Here is a 20,476-nt window from a genome sequence, read left to right on the forward strand (position 1 = left end):
GCCTGGCATAATGATCTCCAGCCTTGTGCTCGTCAACATTCTCACCTGAGCTAACAAGACGATTACGGAAATGATCTCAGCAGGTCCTTTAATGGACAGCGATGAAATGCAGTGGAAATTTTTTGGGGGATTCAGTTCATTTTCATGGCAAAGAAGGACTATGCAATTTATCTGAACACTCTTCATAACATTCTGGAGTATATGCAAATTGCTATTATAAAAACTTAAGCACCAACTTTTCTAATTTCCAATATTTTTGACAGTCTCAAAACTTTTGGCCAGGACTGTATATGGGTAAGAGACAGGTCTACAGCGGGCTTGCATGCAAAGTAATGGTGCCTTTGCCCTTAATATCCATACCTCTGAAAGCATTATTTTTACACAGAACAGCTGCCTGGCATCCTACTACACAAATGTAACGTCCAGTTTGCAGTGGTATAGTGCAGTATATTCGAGCGCTCCTCTTCAATCACAGTAACAAGTGCTTGATGGCAGCCAGAGATCCTATTCCACACACAGGTAACAAATAGAAAGCAAAACCTTGGCGCTCCTGGCATAAAAGACCTGCAGTCACCCTTGTGCTCAACATACAGAAACAGGCGACCACAACCACACACAGTATATATGCAAATCAGTACTGTGGTGCAAATTAAAACCTTTTATTCCAAACAGTCATAGAAAGACAAGTAAAGCAATACATACATTGTGGGTCCTGAATAACAGGGACCCAAATGTATAAAATTGACTTGAATACACAGTGAATGTACAGAAAGATCAGAGTAGTGCCCCCTTCCGAATCCCGACCAGTTTTCGCCATCAGAGGGATCACCGCTGATGACGGAACGTCGAAACCGGTCGGGATTTGGAGGGTCATGCGACAGGGCCTGGTGGAAGCAGCTTGAACAATGAGACTAACAGCAGGCTAGGGCAGGCAAGGCCGAAACACGGGCAGAGCTTGGCATTAGGCAGGAGATCAGAAGTCAGGCTAGCTGGGTCAGCAACTGCATCAGGAGGTTTGCCAGGGGCAAAACAGGAACAAAAACTCACAACACACATGTAAGAGAGCTGGCACTGAAATAAGCTATCAATAGAAATATGAATAATTATTCAGAGAAGATTCTAAAAAGTATTTTGGAACTGGCAGCTGCAATGATCATTGTCATCTTGTACTAAACTTTCAATGATAAGTAATTTTAAGTTCTTTTAAGCAGATAATTCATAGGAACAAGTACGTTTTCTTGTGTACATTCTTCAAGTTTTTTATTATTAGTACTAGTTACAGAAATTTTTCAAGGAAAAATTCTAAAACAAAAATGTAATTGGTTTGGTCATGTCTGAGCATGGCAACCGCTAGGCTCAGATGCAACTCCATGGGGGGAGAAGAGGGGGGCACATGTTAAATCCCTAATCCCCCCACCCCACCGTGCCAAGCACTAGCAGGTGCTCGACCAGTGGCAGAGTAAAATACATTTTTTAAAAGCTTAAAATGAAGTAGGTAGTGGTGGGCTTACCCCCCCCCCCCCCCCCCTATTTATGTACAGCGAGTGCTGATGACGTGAGCCCACACTGCAACTTCCATTGGCTAATTATCCCCAATTAGGAGATTAAATGAATATAAAAAGCACCAGCCTCATACGGCCTGATACAGAGGTGCTAAGCTAGGTACCAGACGTCATTTGCTGAGTAATTAAGATCCTTCATTCCCTCTAAACTTAGTACATCTACACTGTTTTATACCCCCCCCCCCCCCCTTATTGCCACTAGTACTTTTGCACATGTAAATGTCCCCTCTATTCCACTAACGTACACTATCATTTTAGCAACTACAACTAATGCCAAACCACCTCCCAGCACCTTCCAAACCCTCCCCCTTCCCCATACATATATACAGAATACATCAATTCTCACTATGAATTAATGAACCCACCCAACACTTTTCAATACATTGGTTAACTGACACAAAAACATTTTTTTTGTTTATGCTTACACCTATATAAATATTGTCCTTTACATACGTACTTAGCAAAGTATTCCTGTCAACAGTTAGACATAGGCGCTAAGCTAGGTACCAAACGTAATTTGTTATATTCTCCATTCTATTGCCTGAGGAAGTGGGATATACCCGCGAAACGCGTTGCACCCTATTCAGAGTATGCAAATAAACTATTTTTGTTGCTAAAACCAGCAATTTTTGTGTCTGCAACGGAGGGGTAAGTCCACCACTACCTACTTCATTTTAAACTTTTAAAAAATTGATTTTACTCCTCTGGCGCCTCTGTACTACCGCATATCATGGAGTCCACCCTTGGTGGAGTGGAATTTCTACCTCCTTTCTCCAATTCTACAGAGAGCGACTTCTTAATCCTGAGTGGGGACAGGTCTAATCTCCCCATCTGCCTTCATAGCAGTTACCTGGACGGTAACCCTTGTTTGTGAGTATAACTATTTTATACTTACTCTCCACATCCATAACTCCAGTACATACTACACTATACTGGGCTCTCTGTGTCTCCCCTTATAAATAAATAAAACAAAAATAAAAAAAACAAAAACAAAACGCAATTACATTTTTTCCTAAAATCATGCAGGCCTAGTACATTACTATCATGACAATTAGAAAAATGTAAAATACACCTGTATTGGATTTGTCCAAGAGTAAATGCACTGCAAACTACGTTTCTCCTATATTCCCCTCACTACAGGCTCGGACACACCATGCAATTTTCACTTTAGATCCTATTTCATGAAAATGATTAAACTAGGCAAAAGAAAAATATACAGCCTATTCTTTGCCAGCAACCAATCCCAAGCTCAAAATCTATCTGTTCCTCGATTGGAAGCAGATCAGACTTGTTGGAAAAGATCAACATATTGGCCATCGTTCCCTGTGTTTGCCCTTTCAGTTAATTTTCAATCAATACCCTAATCAAAAAAATTATTGAAATTTGAAAGGCAAGGGGAATCTACGTGTGCATGATAGCGTTCTTCTCGCTTGTCTGGTACTTGGGCCTGAACGGTCACCCAAGAGATGGAGTCCTAAGCCCTCATGATGACAGTAATTGTGCATGCGTATGCATATGTTATTCCGCTGTAGTTCTAGAAGGAAAACTTGTGAGCTGCTATTAACCACATTTACAAAACTGCGTGATTTAAAAATTAAGGGCTTACGGGCTTTAATTGTAGCCTCTGCAGTCACTATAAGCTGTACACTGAACTGCTGTCTTTACCCAAATGCATTTTGGGCATTACATTATGCCCCCACCCCATTAACAGCAGCAATAATGAGCACAGGACGCATTGTGCTGTTCTTATGTAAGAAAACAATATACATACTGTCATTTGGTGTAGTAACAGCCAGTTCCCTTTGCTGAACGTATAAAAAACCTTTAGGTCCAAACACCTGCACTGGCTGGCTCGTTAATTCTTTGGCTCGTTCCTAGTGAATAAGGAGAAAGAAAAAAAAATTAAAAATGTACAGAACACAGAAATCTACTGTTTACCATTGTAGTCTAAGGGGTACAATTTATTAAAATGAATTCATAAAATTAAACTGGAGTTTAATTTTATTTAATTAACTAAATGCTAACATTTCTTCCAGAGCACACTGGAAAACTACCTAACATTGTGAAGCCCCATGTCACCACATCAGCTCTGACCCATGGGGACAATGACTCCACAAGACTACTTAAACTAAACCAGAGACGAAAAGATTTATGTATACCTGGGGCTTCCCCCAGCCCCCTCAGCATCGATCGCTCCCACAACATATTCCTCTGCCTTCTCCTGGTCCAGGTAGAAGCCCCGTAAGTTTGGCGAGCCGTGGTGTACTGTGCATGCGCAGCCACCACGCTCCCCTTGCTGGGAGCGATCTGTGCCTGCGCACTACTACTGCACAGGTGCAAAACGCTCCCAGCCTCGGGAGCGAAACAGGGGCGCGCACAGCCGTATGGTGCCAACTGACCCCGACTGGGCAAATTTACGGGGCTTCTAGCCGGATCAGAAGGCGGAGGAAGACATTGTGGGAGCGATCGATGTGAAGGGGACTGGAGGAAGCCCCAGGTATGTATAAATCTTTTGAATTGATTTGTCTGGTACACTTTAAGGTCTCTTTCGTATGGGAGACATAAGCAGGCAGAGTCACTGCTTCCGTACACTTCCGTGTATCAATTGCTACAGCATGCTGCGCTTTTGTGTCGTGAGATAACACCAACGCCTTTACTTTCCAATGACATTTGGCTTCCCAGATCTTTTTCTAGCCCTCCATTGCTGCCCAGTACCCTCTTCTTCGTCTGTGTATGAGCTTATCCGTACTGGCCACGTGTGAGTAAGATCTGCGCATGGCCAGTAGAACGAAGTGTTTGTGCACGGAGAAAAAAGCAATGATGAGCAGCTTCATTCAATGGAGCATGTGCTAACCTTACTTGCATATAAGAAGTATGGATAAGCATAAGCTCATACATCGTGGAAGTGGCCACAAGAGACATGTTCAGCAAACACTTGGGGAATATGTTTAGAGAGGCTCAGTACTGGAACGATGGGTGTAAGAAAATTGATAAAGCCTCTGGACTATTCAGAGGCTTCATTCTACTGAGGTATCTATTTTTTATTTAAAATGTCAATTCAGGTACTTTAAAGTGTATCTTGCACTCTCACATGCACACATAGGAGATGGTTCAATATACTGACAAACTGCCTGTTTTATCTCATATTTTAAGTCTTCTGCTTAAATGATGAGAAAAGGTCTTAACTAATGCAGCACCTGGTTAAGAAAATGGATAAAAATGTACCGTTTGTGTCAGACTGGGTATGATAATTTCATTCAGTATTATCAAATACTTACTGTCTGATTTAAAGCCATCTCTCATGAGATAAGTGAAGTTAAGGCCCTAGAGTAAGCATAATTCATAGATTGTGGCTCTGGACAACTAAAAGACTGTCATTTAGCTAATACAATGAAAAAAAATTAGCTTTTAAAAACACAAAATAAAACTTCAGGATTCTAAAAAAAAAGCATAATTAGGAGTAGGAGGATAGATAGATTAATTTCTTCAGTTTATTTTCAGGTCAGGTTTGCTTTAAAGCTGGCATTCTGTGGCGTTTTCTCAGCTTGCTTGTTGTCTTCCTCAATGTTGACTGAAGAGAAAAATTCAATAATGCTCCCCCATAACCTCTTTATTGTGTAATTATAAAGTGAAACATTTTAGTACTGTTTTCTTATCAGTTACAGTATGCTAAGGAAAGGCAAGGAAGCATGTTTACAAATCAATGTCTTTAGATCAGCCAGCATATGCAATTGACACATTTCTGATTGGTTTCATATTGTTTATAAACTGAGGGCTGGTGCACACCAAGAGCGGTTCTGAGTGGTTTTTAAAAACAATTGCGCTTTGAAAAGCGCTTGCCTAATGAATTTTATGGGGATGGTGCACACCAGAGCGATTTGTTTTTTTCCTCAAATGCAAACTCTGGTCCTGCAGCATTTGTGCGGATTTCTGAGGCGATTCTGCCTCAATGTGAAGTATAGGAAAGTGGAAAATCGCTCTGAAAAGCGCTAGATCAGAGCGATTTTCCAAGAGTTTTTGTTACAGAATCTGTTCAGTTACAGCTCTACTGTAACAAAAAATAAAATATGCTACACCAAAAGACTACAAAAACGCTAGGCATGTGTAGAAAATCGCTCTTCGCATGCCTAGAATCGCCCATAAAAAAACGGTTCAAAAAACACTAGTGGTTGCCGTATGCGTTAGCGGTTTTTGGTGTGCTCTGGCCCTGAACGAGTAGATAATATGGTGCTATATTTGAACTGGGTAGGTGTTGAGAAGCAGGGCTGTGGAGTCGGAGTCGTGGAGTCGGAGTCGTGGAGTCGGGCAATTTTGGGTGCCTGGAGTCGGAAAAAAATGCACCGACTCCGACTCCTAATGAATTTGTAACTGTAATTAAAATAGAAAATATGATAAAATGTTCTATTTCTCAGATAATAGTCATTAAAAAGAATGTATATATACAGTATATATACAGTAATAGCTGTGCTTAGTCCACAAAAATGAAATAAACCAATCAAAATTAGTTACTTGTGCTGCTTCAATAAAGCAGTTCCCGTATTTTTAAGGTCAGATATACATATCTGATTGTGACTGTATATATGATGTGTACACAGGAATCTCTTATATATACTAAATAACATCTATGCTGTAAGAATAAAGCCTGATGTGTAGCCTTGTCACTAATAGAGATGGTCAATGAGATGGAAGTAATTCTGCATTGATGCTGATTTATGCAAATGTATGCACTGTCTTTGCTCATGAAATAAAATAATTTGATATGTTAAAATTTGGTTTGGTGACGACAAATTAAAGGGTAACTGAGACGGATGAAAAGTAAAGTTTTATACATACCTGGGGCTTCCTCCAGCCCGCTTCAGGCTAATCAGTCCCTCGCTGTCCTCCACCACCCGGATCTTCTGCTATGAGTCCTGGTAATTCAGCCAGTCAGCGCTGTCCGGCCGCATGCCGCTCCCACAGCCAGGAACATTCTGCACCTGCGCAATAGTGCTGCACAGGTGTAGTATGCTCCTGGCGGCGGAGTGTGTGCATGCGCACTACGCCCGACTGGCTCAAGTACCTGGACTCATAGCAGAAGATCTAGGTGGTGGAGGAGGACAACGAGGGACTGATTATCCTGAAGGCGGCTGGAGGAAGCCCCAGGTATGTATAAAACTTTAATTTCATCTGTCTCACGTTTACTTTGTTACACAGTAGTACTATACTCTACATATGCACTCCCCACAGAGCTGCAGGGAATCCACTGAGAATGCTGTGCACATTGAACACAGAGGTGTTGTCTATTTACAATCTCCTCATTCCCCTGCAGAGTACCTGCACATCATTCTTACATGTACCCACACTTACATTGCCTAGGGCCTGATAGATATTCTTTGTTCCGGTTTGTACCTTTTACAAGTACTCTTACCAAGGACTAGTTTTAGTCTAAAGGGAATAAATATAGTAGTCTACATATCCTTCTCACTTCAGTTGTCTTGTAAAATTCCTAAACGTTGGCAGTTAAGAGACGAATTTCATGTTACATACTTTTAATCAACAAAATTGTAATATGCAAATTAGAGGAGTCGGAGTCGAGGAGTCGGTGGAATCCTAAACTGAGGAGTTGGAGTCGGTGGATTTTTGGACCGACTCCACAGCCCTGTTGAGAAGAGTAGCAGAGAATAGCTATCCACAGACCAGTGAACTCCCATGCCAATGGGAGAAGTGGTAAGGCTAATTTACCTCAATGCATCAGATGGGGCAGGGTGGTAAATCAACCACTGCTATAATGATATCATTTTAAGTATTTGTATTATTATTAAATATTTATATAGCACCAACATCTTCCCACAGCGCTGTACAGAGTACATAATCATGTCCCTAACTGTCCCTCAGAGGGGCTCACAAACGAATCCCTAACATGGTCATAGGTTTAAGTATGTATAGTGCAGTGTATGTTTCTCAGTCTAAAGCCAGTTTTGATAATATCAACTAGACAAAACTAGTTCAGGTTTGCTTTAAGAAGGGGTTAATGCCAAGCTTCTGGGCCAATAAAAAAGTCCTTGAGCAATTCAAGTCTTGAGCAGCTGCAAAATACAAGTGGAATGATTGAGGACCCCCTGTAGTTAACGTAGCCATGCCTAGACAGCGAGACATATAAACATTACACCAGAATATAAAATTAGCTCCACTACATGCATGTTATGTAGGTACTATGTCTCCAAGAACTATACTGTATATGGGCCACTGAAATGATATGTATATATAGACACACAATATAAAAACGCACATGTAGAGTTTGTGTAAGCTGTAGCATGTGTCTGTCTTGGCATCTTCCAAACTATACCAGATAAAAGGTTTCACTTGGATAACACCACTTTCGGTGTGAGCACCTCTACGGCTCACAGAATACAGCAGATGGAGGATTTATCAGTGACGGATACAGCTGGCTTGGACAGGGATCAGCATGTTCATCAGGGTAAGGAAATGGTTTTGTTTTCTATGCTGAGTGAAGCAGAAGTAAAGAGAAACTGTAGTGAAAATAATTAATAAAATTGCTTATTTCTTTACAATGTTAATTATTTATCCGTGTTTGCCCATTGTAAAAACTTCCTTCCCTCCTTGATTTACATTCAGAGATTTACCTCAGGTGGCCACATCTTTAGTCCTGTCAAGTGATTTTTGTGGAATGTTTGTTTACTGAGTGTTCTATGCACAGAGGGAGATGCTGCACACGTGGCAGTTGGAAACCGATGAAGCGGCTATTTCCCAGAATGTAATGAGGTTCACAGACAGGAGACTGTCAGGGCCATACAGATGTCTAGGGGTGTGACAATCTACCCCACACTGGAAACAGCCATGCAGCGGGAGGCGGGCTTTAGGGGGAGAAGCCGGGGGGGGGGGGGGGGGGAAGCACGACTCTGGGGTGCACCAGGGCCATTTTGGGTTCAGGAAGGGGAGCAGCGGTCGCACACAGCAGCAGGGAGGGGGGGGGGGGCTGACTCTCCCCCTCCCTCACCTCTGGCTCCATCTTCAGAAATGACAACAACGGCAGCGGACAGCGAATGCAAACTCACCTCTTGCGTTCCATGCAATGGCTGATATTCTCTGCAGCACCTCACTCACTATGCTAAGTGCCGTGGGGCGTTGCAGACACTACCGGATGGGTGCGCTGTAGAGAAGAACGGGTGTCGCATGGACGCAAGAGGTGAGTCTCCCTACCCGCTGTTGTCATTTCTAGAAGGGGAGCACTGAACAGGGGGCCCAAGGTGAGAGAGTTGGGCCCCCTCCCCGCCACTGTGTGCCCCCGCTGCTTCCCCCCTCATATCCTCAAGTCTGTGGTGCGCCCAGATTTGATACTTACACAAGTAGAGGGAGGGCTCCGGATACCAGTACTCGGTCCATACCATTATTCCTGCGCAATGCCCAGTTAACGTTATTTGTCCTGCTAGGTCTCTGGTTTTCCTTGGGCAGCCTTTGGAACTACTCAGAACCCTGAGTAGCTCTGAAAATGAGCGTATCTGTACTGCGCATGTGTGAGCCTCTCTGACTCGCGCATGCCCTGTACAGATATGACTCGCGCATGCCCTGTACGGATATGACTCGCGCATGCCCTGTACGGATATGACTCGCGCATGCCCTGTACGGATGCACTCATCTTCGGAACGACTGGGTCGTGAGTGGTTCCGAAGGCTGCCAAAGGAGTACTGAAAAGCTATTCAGCCTAGCAGGCCAAATAATATCAACTGTGGATGGCACAAGAATTATGGCACTATGGCCTGTTGCACACCAGAGGAGTTTTTCTGAGCGTTTTTAGTTTTTAAATCTGCTGCTAATGTTATCCTATGTGTCTGTGCACACTGGAGCAATGAGATTTTGTAAAAAAACTCATAGCATTAGATTGGGAAGAGCTTTTGAAACCTCTAAAAGCTCTTCCCAATGTAATGCTATGGTTTTTTTTACAAAACCTCATTGCTCCAGTGTGCACAGACACATAGGATAACATTAGCAGCAGATTTAAAACCTCAAACCGCTCAGAAAAACTCGTCTGGTATGCACCAGGCCTGAGTGAGGACCAGGAAGGCTCTATGTTATGCACCGCCTTCCCTTTACTTAGTATAAAACTTGAAATTAATTTCCTTTAAAGGGAAACTGAAGTGAGAGGGACATGAGGGCTGCAATATTTATTTCATTTTAAACAATACCAGTTGCCTGGCAGGCAGCCCTGCTGATTGGTCTATTTGGCTGCAGTAGTGTCTGAATCACGTTCCAGAACAAAAGCATTTGGATAATCAGGTCAGAAAATCTGATTTGCATGCTTGTTCAGGGTCTATGGCTGTAAGTAGAAGAGGCAGAGATTAGCAGGACTGCCAGGCAATTTGCATTGTTTAAAAACAGGCAGGCATCGTGAGTGATTCTTCGCGTTCCCGGCCACAATAGCGTCCTCTATGCTGCTATGTGCTATAGCAGCATAGAGGGCACTATTGTGGCCGGGAACGCGAAGAATCACTCGCTTTCCTGGCCTGTTGGCTCCTGTCGCCGAAACCGGAAGTGGCTGCCGGCGGGGCCAGGAGCACCTGATGGAGTCGGCGTGGGCACAATACAGCTGCAGGGGGCTGCTGGAAGCCCCAGGTTAGTAAAACTCATTTTTTCCCACAGACTTAAGTGCTCCTTTAAGGACCAGGCAAATTTTTATGCAGGGTGGGGGAAGGGGGTCAGGCAGCCGGATCCCTGCTGGCGATAAGTGGGCATGGTGTCCCTGTTTGATCCAGATGTCCCCCTTGTAGCCAGCAGCCTTTACTCACTTTCCAGGCTCCAGCGATGAGCCACAGTGGATCCCTCCGCTCCGGCCGGCATCCCTGCTTGTACTGGCTCTCAGTTCCGGGTCGCGGCTTGATAATGTCAACAAGCCGGGACCCGGCACCGACATCAGAGCGAGCGGGGATGCCCTACAGAGCAGTGGGGAGTGCCGCTTCACCGGGGAAACGTCAGGGATGTGAGTGGATCCTCTTCTTCCCCTCCTACCGCCGGCGATCATAGGGATCACGTGATTAGAAGCCATACGCGACGGCTTCTGATCACTGAGGGGAGAGGTCAGCTGTCATATGACAGCTTAATCTCCCCTCTCGTGTGCGTACGATTGCGTCGGGAGCAGAAACGGTGGGCAGCGTAGACAGGCACAAGTGCGGCATAGGATCTAATATAAGCGGTCCCCAAAAGGTTAAGAATGACTTTTTTGGCAGAATAGCAAAAGGTCAGATTTTGGAGAATGGCAGCTTTACTCCCAGCTACATTAGGAATCCTTCTGCTTCTTATACCCCTTCCCTTTCAACAGGAAAATATATCCAACTAAGTTCAGTGAGCAGCACTGTCACAGGGTACCTTCGGACTCACTAACAATCACTAATGATCATTGTAAGCCAACAAAGCCAAATTGTTTCCACTACAGAAAACACTAATCAGCTATATCTTAAAACATCAGCAGAATAATATTCGACACCTGGTGTACAAAACTCCTTTCAAGGCAATCTCAAAGGGGTGATAGTTGCAGAGTCTGTGTTGCGTTATGGTAACGCACTGCATGCAGGCGTTACTTGTAAACGAACACGTTAACAGATACAGGGAAGCATACTTTTCATGGTCTATATGCTTCACTGTACCTACTGTTTGAGACGTTAATGCGGCAGTAATGTGCGGTATGACTTTTTTGTTGCGTTCCTGTTAAACAGGGAACACAACGTTCCACTGTGAGCCTAGCCTCGATGAAAAGTATGCTTCACTGCACCTGTTACCATGTGTGTTCAGAGTTACCGTACTGTAACCCATTATACTGTAATGCTACTGCTGCACTGTAAACGTTGCAGAGGTGGTACATTGCAGCTTCACTTAGTATTTTTCTACAACTATAACAAGTGGTGTAACTACAATTCATGGGGCCCCCCAGCAAAACTTTGATCCCACAATGATCCATTGCCTCCCCTTGGTGCTCTTCACAGCCATGGGGCCCTTCTCACAAGGGTCATAAAACACGTGTGGCCACCATGATCTTCACACCCATAACAAGTGTAGCCACAAAAACACCTGATCTGAAGTATATGCCCCCCCCTCTTCCACACACAGCTCTGGGGCCCCCCTGCTATCGCGGGGGCTGCTCCCCTCTATTTACACCCCTGACTATAAAAAGTGGTACCACTGTACAGCCAAATACAGCATTTTTAAACTGGACAAGGTCTCATTCACTCCGAGTCCATCATGTTATGATACGATCGCAATGCAACGTAGATAAAAGGATGCACTGTGCGTTACCAATGCGGTGCAACCATACCATAGCTCCCAACTGTCCCTTTTTCAGAGGGACAGTTCCTCTTTGGGAACGAAATCCCTTTAATAGTCCCTCTTTCAGAACTGATGTACAGATCTATGTTAATAAATGTATTTTTTCACAGAAAAATCTGTTCAATAGACTCTAAACGGTATTTATATCATTTAAATTGATACAGTACTTATTTTAAAATGTTATAATGAAGGAAAACTATTGATGATAGAGTAGACCAGTGTGGTCTGAATTATAAAACTGCAACTTTTGCTACGGAATTCTCTCTGGTATCAGTGACTAAGGGCCCACTGACTCACACTTGGATGATAAGCGCCGAAGTGCTAGCGCAATAGAAATCGAATGGCAGTGATCTCATTGCATCTGATCGCAGGTATTTCACAATTGGTGGCAAACGCGTTACCTGCAGCATTTTGGAGAGATTCTGGAACAATTGTGATTAGCATATATAAAAGTGCTAATCGCCATCGCTCCTAGAACACGTATTTGACCAGTGATTTAAATCAATGCAACTGCTTACAAAATCTTATAAAGTTGCAAAATGTTTCACCACAGACCCACAGGAATATCACTGTGTTGCAATGCAATGATATTGTCCGTTGCAACACAATAAAAAGTACTTTGTGTGGAAGAGCCCTAACAGCTACATTATATAACAACTAATGAACGTGGTAAAGAGTATGCTAATTTCCCAGAGAAAGTGTTCAGACCCTGAGGTTGGCTCTGAAAGGCTAATGAATCGGAAGAGCTATTTTGAGCATTGTAGCAGCAGAATTGGTGTTGTGGTGATTAGTTTACATAAAGACTGCCTCCCTGTAGATGTGTCATCTGTGATTGTAGATGCAACGTGTACTGTAATGAGCAGCAGCTCCTAGGTGTTGTGTCTGTGCAGTGTTTGTGCACACCGACAGCAGACGTACCTTTATCTGAGGATGCAGCTGCAGGATCCGGGCAATGGGGTGGCTGACATCGAGCCTCCGGCTGTCAATAAGCAGAGGCATGCCTGGCTGCAAACTCTCAATGACTGCTGCTAAACTTCCTCTACAATAGCTAGGACAAGCCCAGCTGACCGCGCAATGCAGCTTGGGAAGTGTAGTCTGACTGGCTTACGTCCTCCATTCTACAACATCTATCAGGAAACTACAACTTCCGGCATGCCAGCTGCCTGAACTTGTTACCAATGACATTCCATTTTATGTCACAGTCAGGAATCGCTATTCGCTAATCGCTAACCCTGTGGAGAAAAGGCAGGGCTGGAGCGAAGTTTCTGCATGGGAGTCACTGCAGCATTTCGTGTTGGTTTATTGGCTTGGGAAAACTGACAAGGAGGACATCCCCATGCGTGCTCGTTAGTGAAGCACAGATTGCCACCCAATCACACATACTACCATTTAATGAAAGGAGAAGTGATACATCAGTTATGATTGATTAGGTCAAATAAACCGTGATTGGCTTTGTGAGAACATGTATTGTACAATAATGCATTCTCCCTAACATATTTCAGCATACAGAGCTATAAAAAAGCAAGTGTCCAGCATGGCCTTGAATTACCGAATTTGAAGTTTATCGATTTCTAGTTGTATTCATCAAGGTTTTTCCACATTCGGTGTCACTTCGATAAAATATCGATCACAATGCGGTAACCATTTGGTAACATGACGATATTTCCATTTTACAGCGGTAATTTAAAGGGACACTGTAGGGGAGTCGGGGGAAAATGAGTTGAACTTACCAGGGGCTTCTAATCATCCCCCGCAGACATCCTGTGCCCGCGCAGCCACTCACCAATGCCTCCCTGCCTCCGGTTCACTTCTAGAATTTCAGACTTTAAAGTCTGAAAACCACTGCGCCTGCGTTGCCATGTCCACGATCCCGCTGATGTCACCAGGAGTGTATTGCACAGGCCCAGTATGGTCTGTGTCTGCGCAGTACACTCCTGGTGACATCAGCGAGATCGAGGACATGGTAACGCAGGTGCAGTGGTTTTCAGACTTTAAAGTCTGAAATTCTAAAAGTGAACCGGAGGCGGGGCCAGAGCATCAGTGAGTGGCTGCGCGGGCACAGGATGTCTGCGGGGGACGATTAGAAGCCCCGGGTAAGTTCAACTCATTTTCCCCCGACCCCCTACAGTATCCCTTTAACACAAGGCCATAGGATTCCCGTGGAATTGTGGGTAAAAAGGCAGTCCTTTGAACACTACATAGCAACATTCTGAATAGGGCTTAACACTAGAGATGGGAAGTTCGGATCTTTTCAATGATCCGGATGATTCGAATCGGATCATTGAAAAGATCCGGATCTTTGATCCGAATCTCGGATCATTTGACTATGGAAGCATTTCGGGGGTGAAATGACTAGCAGGACAGGAGAAGGGGAGGGGGGTGGACACGCAGAGAAGGGGAGAAGATGGACAGAGGGCAGGGAGTGGACAGAGAAGGGAGGAGAGACGAGCAGAGAGCAGAAATGTTTGCTTGCACACAATACCCACATGCTGCAATCATATACTTTACATGTAATTCACCTATATGCTCATCTGTGTACTCTGAATGCAAACATCGCACAGTGAAAGAAAGCATTCCCCAAAGTAAAGTGCAGCTGTTTAGGAGGATCATATTGCTCTGCAATCACAGTGCCTGCAAAGTTACTGAGCTATGCTGAGCTGAGCCAAAAGCTTCCAATGTGATCACGTTGCACAACTACGGAACAGACAGCCTGTAATCAGCAGCACGTTATAGCCAGTATGTGTGCTCTACACATATCTGGCAGTGGCACCCATGTCCCCTCTCTCGCATCTACCTGCTGTCTCCCTGCAAGGCTGCCTCCCCTCCAACTCAGCGATCAATCCCTGCTCTGCTTCCAGGACCCCGCTGCCCGCTGAGAGGGGGCGTGTTGCTCATGGCCCCGCCCCTTTTGCGATCCGAATCACTCATTTTGATGATTTGGATGATTCGACTCACAAAATAGATTCGGATCAAAGATCCGAATCGTTCATGATCCGGACAACACTACTTAACACCTGGACCAGGATTCTGGAAGTGGCTTGGGACAATCCCACAATTTCGCCAGCTGCGGCTTGATTGGAGCCTTTTCTGAAAAAAATGTAGTGGAGCTAGCAGTTTAGTTAACCCTGGCACTGCCTGTGTTCTCTAACAGGATGATTCAAGAGAAATGCAGATGTCCTGGTATAGCAAATAAATCCATTCTCTTGCAAATTGATATGGTTCTAGACCTTATTCTTGCCCTTCTGCGCCTTTGAATCACTCTCAGCTGATACATAACCACTTCAAATGGCTCCATCTTCTCTGTCAGCAATGATCTGACAGGTTTATCCTTTTATTCTGTTTTATCGCATCATTACTGAATGATTACCAAATGCTCGCTAACAGCTGTAGATAACTTGGATGAATCCTGAAATCAACTTATCAAGTTCGGTATTTTACGATTTGATAAGTCTTGATGAATCGAGGCCATGCATGTCTATAATGGTTTTCCTAGGCGCTACAAAATCTATTGGGTTCCCAAATACAGTATACAGGGAAAAAAGTTTTCACACCAATAAAGCTATGTTTTTAAACTGTTGAAAGTGCCGACATGGCATCGCGTATTAGACGCGTGGTGCAACCATACAGAGAAGCATAAAGTACAATGAAAATATGCTGCACTGCTACTAAAAATGTGCATGTTGTCTGTTAAACTCATAGTAGGCTGTGTATTAGGCCCCGTTTCCATTTGCTGCCAGACTACATAAAGCCAGCGGGGAGCAGACAGTGTAGTGGCCACTCCGATGGTCCACTGTGGTCTGGCTGAAGCCTGTAGCAAATGCATTTCAACCATAGTCTATGGGCTTATTCACAGTGGTATGTTGCATTGCAATGCAATGTTAAAGTCACAATGCAGCATTACAATGCAACGCGCAAAAAAAGGTGGTAACGCACATTAACGCTGCGTTACTGTCACATACAGTAGGTACAGTAAAGCATACAGGGAATGAAAAGTATGCTTTCCTGTACCCGGTAACATATGCAGTTAGAGGTAACACTCTGCAAACAATGTTACCATAACGCTACACGTTACAATGCGACGCTAATATTGCACTGTGATAGGATTAGCATTGCTAATATTGCACTGTGATAGGATTAGCATTGCAGTGCGGTAAGCTGCGTTATAAGACTTTATAACGCAGCTTCTCAATGTCCCTCCGTGAATGTAGCCTATAGCCTATGTGCTACGTAGCGTGGATCAGGGGGGGGGGGTGTTGGCCCTAGGGCTGCGCAGCCGCACTCGCGGCCAGGCGGACTGCGCAGCCATGGCCATAGGAAGCGGCCATCTTTGGAGAGGCAAGAGAGCCCGACCCGGGCCGTGGGGTCGGGAGCCGGGCCGGGGGGATAATGAGCGGGGGAACCCGGCGGATCGGCACGGAGGGCGCAGAAACGACGATGCAGGTAATTAACTTTTTTTCCTCCGTTGGCCTCGTAAGTCCTTTAAAATCGCTGCGATTGCACGATCACGAATGCGAAAAATCACAGCGATTTTTACACGCTTTTTATAAAAGTGAATGGGAGCGATTTTTTAAAAACCGCTCAGAAAGCACTAATTAATCACAAGCGCTCAGAAAAGTGCTAAAAGCCCTAAATAAATGTGCAAAAAATGCACATTTCTTGAAAAATCGCATTGCAAAATCCCAATCACTTATTTAGGGCTTGTTCACATTAAGGGCGATTTCGATTCTTTTTTAGCGCTGGTGATTTAAACAATCACAAAAGTGACCAAAGTAGTGAAGTACACCAACAGAGAATCTACAACTTTACTTTAAGTGCCTTTCGCTGCAAAAATCGTAAAAAAAAAGACTCGCTGTTAAAGGGACATTTGCAAACAAAAGTGACCAAAGTAGTGAAGTACACCAACAGAGAATCTGTGACTTTACTGTAATTGCGTTACTCTGCAAAAAATCGTAGAACAAAAAAAGACTCACTGGTAAAGGGACATTTGCAAACAAAAGTGACCAATGTAGTGAGGTACGCCAACAGAGAAACTGCAACTGTAAGTGCATTACCCTGATAGCCAAAATATATAAACAAAACACATCTAAAAGAAAACTGCAATTGTGAATGTATTACCCTGAAAAAAAACAAAACTGTTAAGCCTCATACACACGGGCTACAACTGTCGCTGCAACCACGTGGCACGCGCGTGTTGCGGCGACAGGTCGCCCTTCTGTATGACGCGCGTGTCCCGAACCGTCGCTACTCTGAGCTGTCGCCAGGCGATTGGCGCGGCCAATCGCCGGCAACAACTGTCGCCACAACTCCGACGCAACTGCCGCTAGTCCGCCACGCGTACCGCGTGTGTATACGGACTAGCCACAGCAACCCCATACACAATGTATGGAGCTTCTGACGGGGGGAAAGAACCTTTGGCGACAGCTTCTGCCGCATCTCTGTCCCTCTGTGCGCCGTGTGTATGGCTGTTGCACAAAGGGACCTGGCGACGAACTGTCGCTGCCTTTTTTTTTTTTGTCTCTTGTCTCTCGTCTCTGAGAGACAAGAGTATCTCGTGTGTACCAGCCATTAGGGCTGGTGCACACCTAAAAGCTCTTGCGTAATTTCAAACGCTAAACATTTTTCTTTTTTAGATTTTTTTAAAACAATTTCTTTCATTTTTTAGCAGTTTTGCCTAGCCAAAAAAAATGTGTTTGTAAGAATAATTTTTTTTTACACATTTTAAGCTGTGAGTGAACCTTTTTTTTGAAAATCACTCTGTTTATTAGAGTGAGTTTGCACTTACTTATATACAAACCATTTAAGCTGAATCGCCTGAGAAATTTTGCAGGACCCATCTTTTCTGTTTGGGAAAATCCCATTGGGAAACATTAACCAAGCGTTTTTGAAAAAAGTAGCGTTTTGTAAAACGTTCAGAAGCGTTCTATGTGTTCACCAGCCCTTTAAGGAACTTTTGTTCAGAAAGCTATTATAGAAGCAATACACACCCAAAGAAAATCTAAAAGTGTATGTTATCCTGCAAAATACCTTACATTAACCCCCCTGGCGGTATGAAAAATTCCGCCAGGGGGCAGCGCAGCAGTTTTTTTTATTTATTTATTTTTTTAAATCATGTAGCGAGCCCAGGGCTCGCTACATGATAGCCGCCTCCGGCGATAGGCGATCAGGAAATCCCGTTCAAAGAACGGGATTTCCTGGAGGGCTTTCCCCGTCGCCATGGCGACGGGGCGGGATGACGTCACCGACGTCAGCGACGTCGGGACGTCATTGGGAGTCCCGAACAACCCCTCGGCGCTGCCTGGCACTGATTGGCCAGGCAGCGCACGGGGTCTGGGGGGGCGCGCGCCGCATCAGATAGCGGCGATCGGGCGGGGGCCGGCGGCGATCAGAGTGCTGGCGCAGCTAGCAAAGTGCTAGCTGCGTCCAGCAAAAAAAAAATTTTGAAAATCGGCCCAGCAGAAAGACAAACACTAGAAAATAGATCTATTGAAGAAAAGAAAAATGAAGATAAACAAACGACTAAAACATATAAATAGAAAAGAACAATTGCAGATGAACAACAAAGACTACGACACCAACATGTTGAAAGAGAAAGACTAAAGGTGGCCATACACTGGCCCGATTTGCGGCCGTTTCGACAGCAGATTCGATCCTGGGATCGAATCTGCTGCCAATCGTTCGCGCTAAACGCACCCGCCGATCCGATTTCCTCCCGAAATCGGATCAGTCCTTCGATCGCGCCGTGCGGGAAATTACCCTCGATCGCCCGCGGGTAGGGAGCGCGTCGCTAGCGGCGGCTGATCCGATCAGGTATACATTACCTGACGCTGGCTCCCAGGTGTCTTCTCCGCGCTGTACCCGCTCCATCCCGGCGCTTCCTGTCACTGCAGTGACCAGGAAGTTCAAATAGAGGGCGCTCTATTTGAACTTCCTGGTCACGGAGTGACACAGGAAGCGCCGGGATGGAGCGGGTGCAGCGTGGAGGAGATGCGGAGAAGATGCCCGGGAGCCAGCGTCAGGTAATGTATGTGCGGGGGGGGGGGGGGGGGGGGAGGGGGGACAGGCGGCAGCGGCGGCTCCACAGATTATGATCGGTTTCAGGCTGAAATCGATTCACAATCTGTTTGCAGTAAAGGCAGCCATACGATCCCTCTCTGATCAGATTCGATCAGATAGGGATCTGTCAGCTGATCGATCTAATGGCAAATCGACCAGTGTATGGCTACCTTAAGACGAGCAAAAAGCTCAAAAAAGACCAAAGAAAATGAACGAAAGAAAAACACTGAAAGACACAGAGTAAGGAGAACAAATCTAACCACTGAAGAACGACAAAAAAACGCTGAAAAAAATATCAAATAAGAGCAAAAGATCAAAAACAACCCAAGAAAATGAACGTAAGAAAAGCACTGAAAGACAAAGATTAAGTAGAGCAAATCTAACCCCAGAAAAACGACTAGCATTGCGTGAACAAAACACTGAAAGAGAAATAAAAAGACAAGCAAATAGATCTATTGAAGAACAGCAAAATGAGCGACAGAAAAACACCATAAGACGCAGAGCAAATAGAGCAAAACTGACTCTGGTTGACCAACAATTAACCTCCCTGGCGGTTAATTTATTTTTGAAAATGGGGTTTCATGTAAAGCTACCAGAGTGGTAGCTACATGAAACACCACTAGAGGGCGCATGTGGCCCTCTAGTGCGATCGTCGCCGGCATCAATAGCAAACAGGGGAACGCGTATATAACGCGTTCCCCTGTTTGGCTTCTCCTGTCGCCATGGCGACGATTGGCATGACGTCATGGACGTCAGCCGACAGCCTGACGTCATGCGCACTCGATCCAGCCCATAGCGCTGCCCGGAACTCATTGATCCGGGCAGCGCAGGGCTCTGGCGGGGGGGGGGCCTCTTCAGCCGCTGCGTGCGGGCGATCGCCGCAGAGCGGCGGCGATCGAGCTGTGCGCGCGGCTTGCAAAGTGCTGGCTGCGCGCACAGCACTTTGAATGGGGCGAATCGCCCCAGCAGACCCTGAGAAATCCTCCTGCGCGGCATAGCCCGAGCTCAGCTCGGGCTTACCGCCAGGGAGGTTAATGCAGCAGCAAAAAAACACAAACCAGAGAGACAGGATAACAGAAAAAAGATTCTAGTACAAGATGCCAAGACACTAACTCAAAGAAAAAAACAATCCATTTCTGCAGAGGAAAGGAGAAATGCCAAAAGAGAAAACCAAAAACGTCAGCAACGTGCAGAAAGACAGAGCTAGGAAAGCAAACATGACTCCAGATGAAAGACAAATACGACAACAGAAAGAAACAGAGGAAAAAAGAATTACGACAAAGGCAAGAGAGGAAAATTGTACAAACCCAAGAGTCAAGGGCTGCAATGCAAACAATTCCACTTTTGAATGAAATGGAGAACATTAATGAGGACATGATTAGAGCTCACACATGTGGATATTTAGATCAGATCTGCAACTTTTGTAGTGCGAAACATTTTGAAGCTGAAAGACCATCAGATCAAAAATTTTCACAATGTTGCGCAAAAGGAAAAGTAAATCTTCCACCAAACCGTACAGATCCTTTTATCCATCAGCTCATGATTGG

General features: G+C 44.8%; 1 protein-coding gene across 2 annotated transcripts in view; it reads right to left on the reverse strand.

The window, feature by feature from the left end:
- Positions 1 to 12,945, reverse strand: part of NTAN1 (N-terminal asparagine amidase) — a 50,294-nt gene extending 37,349 nt beyond the window's left edge. Inside the window, exons 1-2 of one of the 2 annotated variants that reach the window (XM_068244779.1) lie at positions 12,795 to 12,945; positions 3,334 to 3,436 (exon numbers count right to left, since the gene is read on the reverse strand). In XM_068244779.1, coding sequence (XP_068100880.1) covers positions 3,334 to 3,436; positions 12,795 to 12,875 — 184 coding nt within the window. In that variant the 5' untranslated portion in view covers positions 12,876 to 12,945. The remainder of the gene's footprint in view (positions 1 to 3,333; positions 3,437 to 12,794) is intronic. The other variant, XM_068244778.1, reaches the window with a different exon arrangement.
- Positions 12,946 to 20,476: the final 7,531 nt, after the last annotated feature.

Source organism: Hyperolius riggenbachi, chromosome 7, assembly GCF_040937935.1.
Source record: "Hyperolius riggenbachi isolate aHypRig1 chromosome 7, aHypRig1.pri, whole genome shotgun sequence".
Classification (NCBI taxonomy): Eukaryota; Metazoa; Chordata; class Amphibia; order Anura; family Hyperoliidae; genus Hyperolius; species Hyperolius riggenbachi.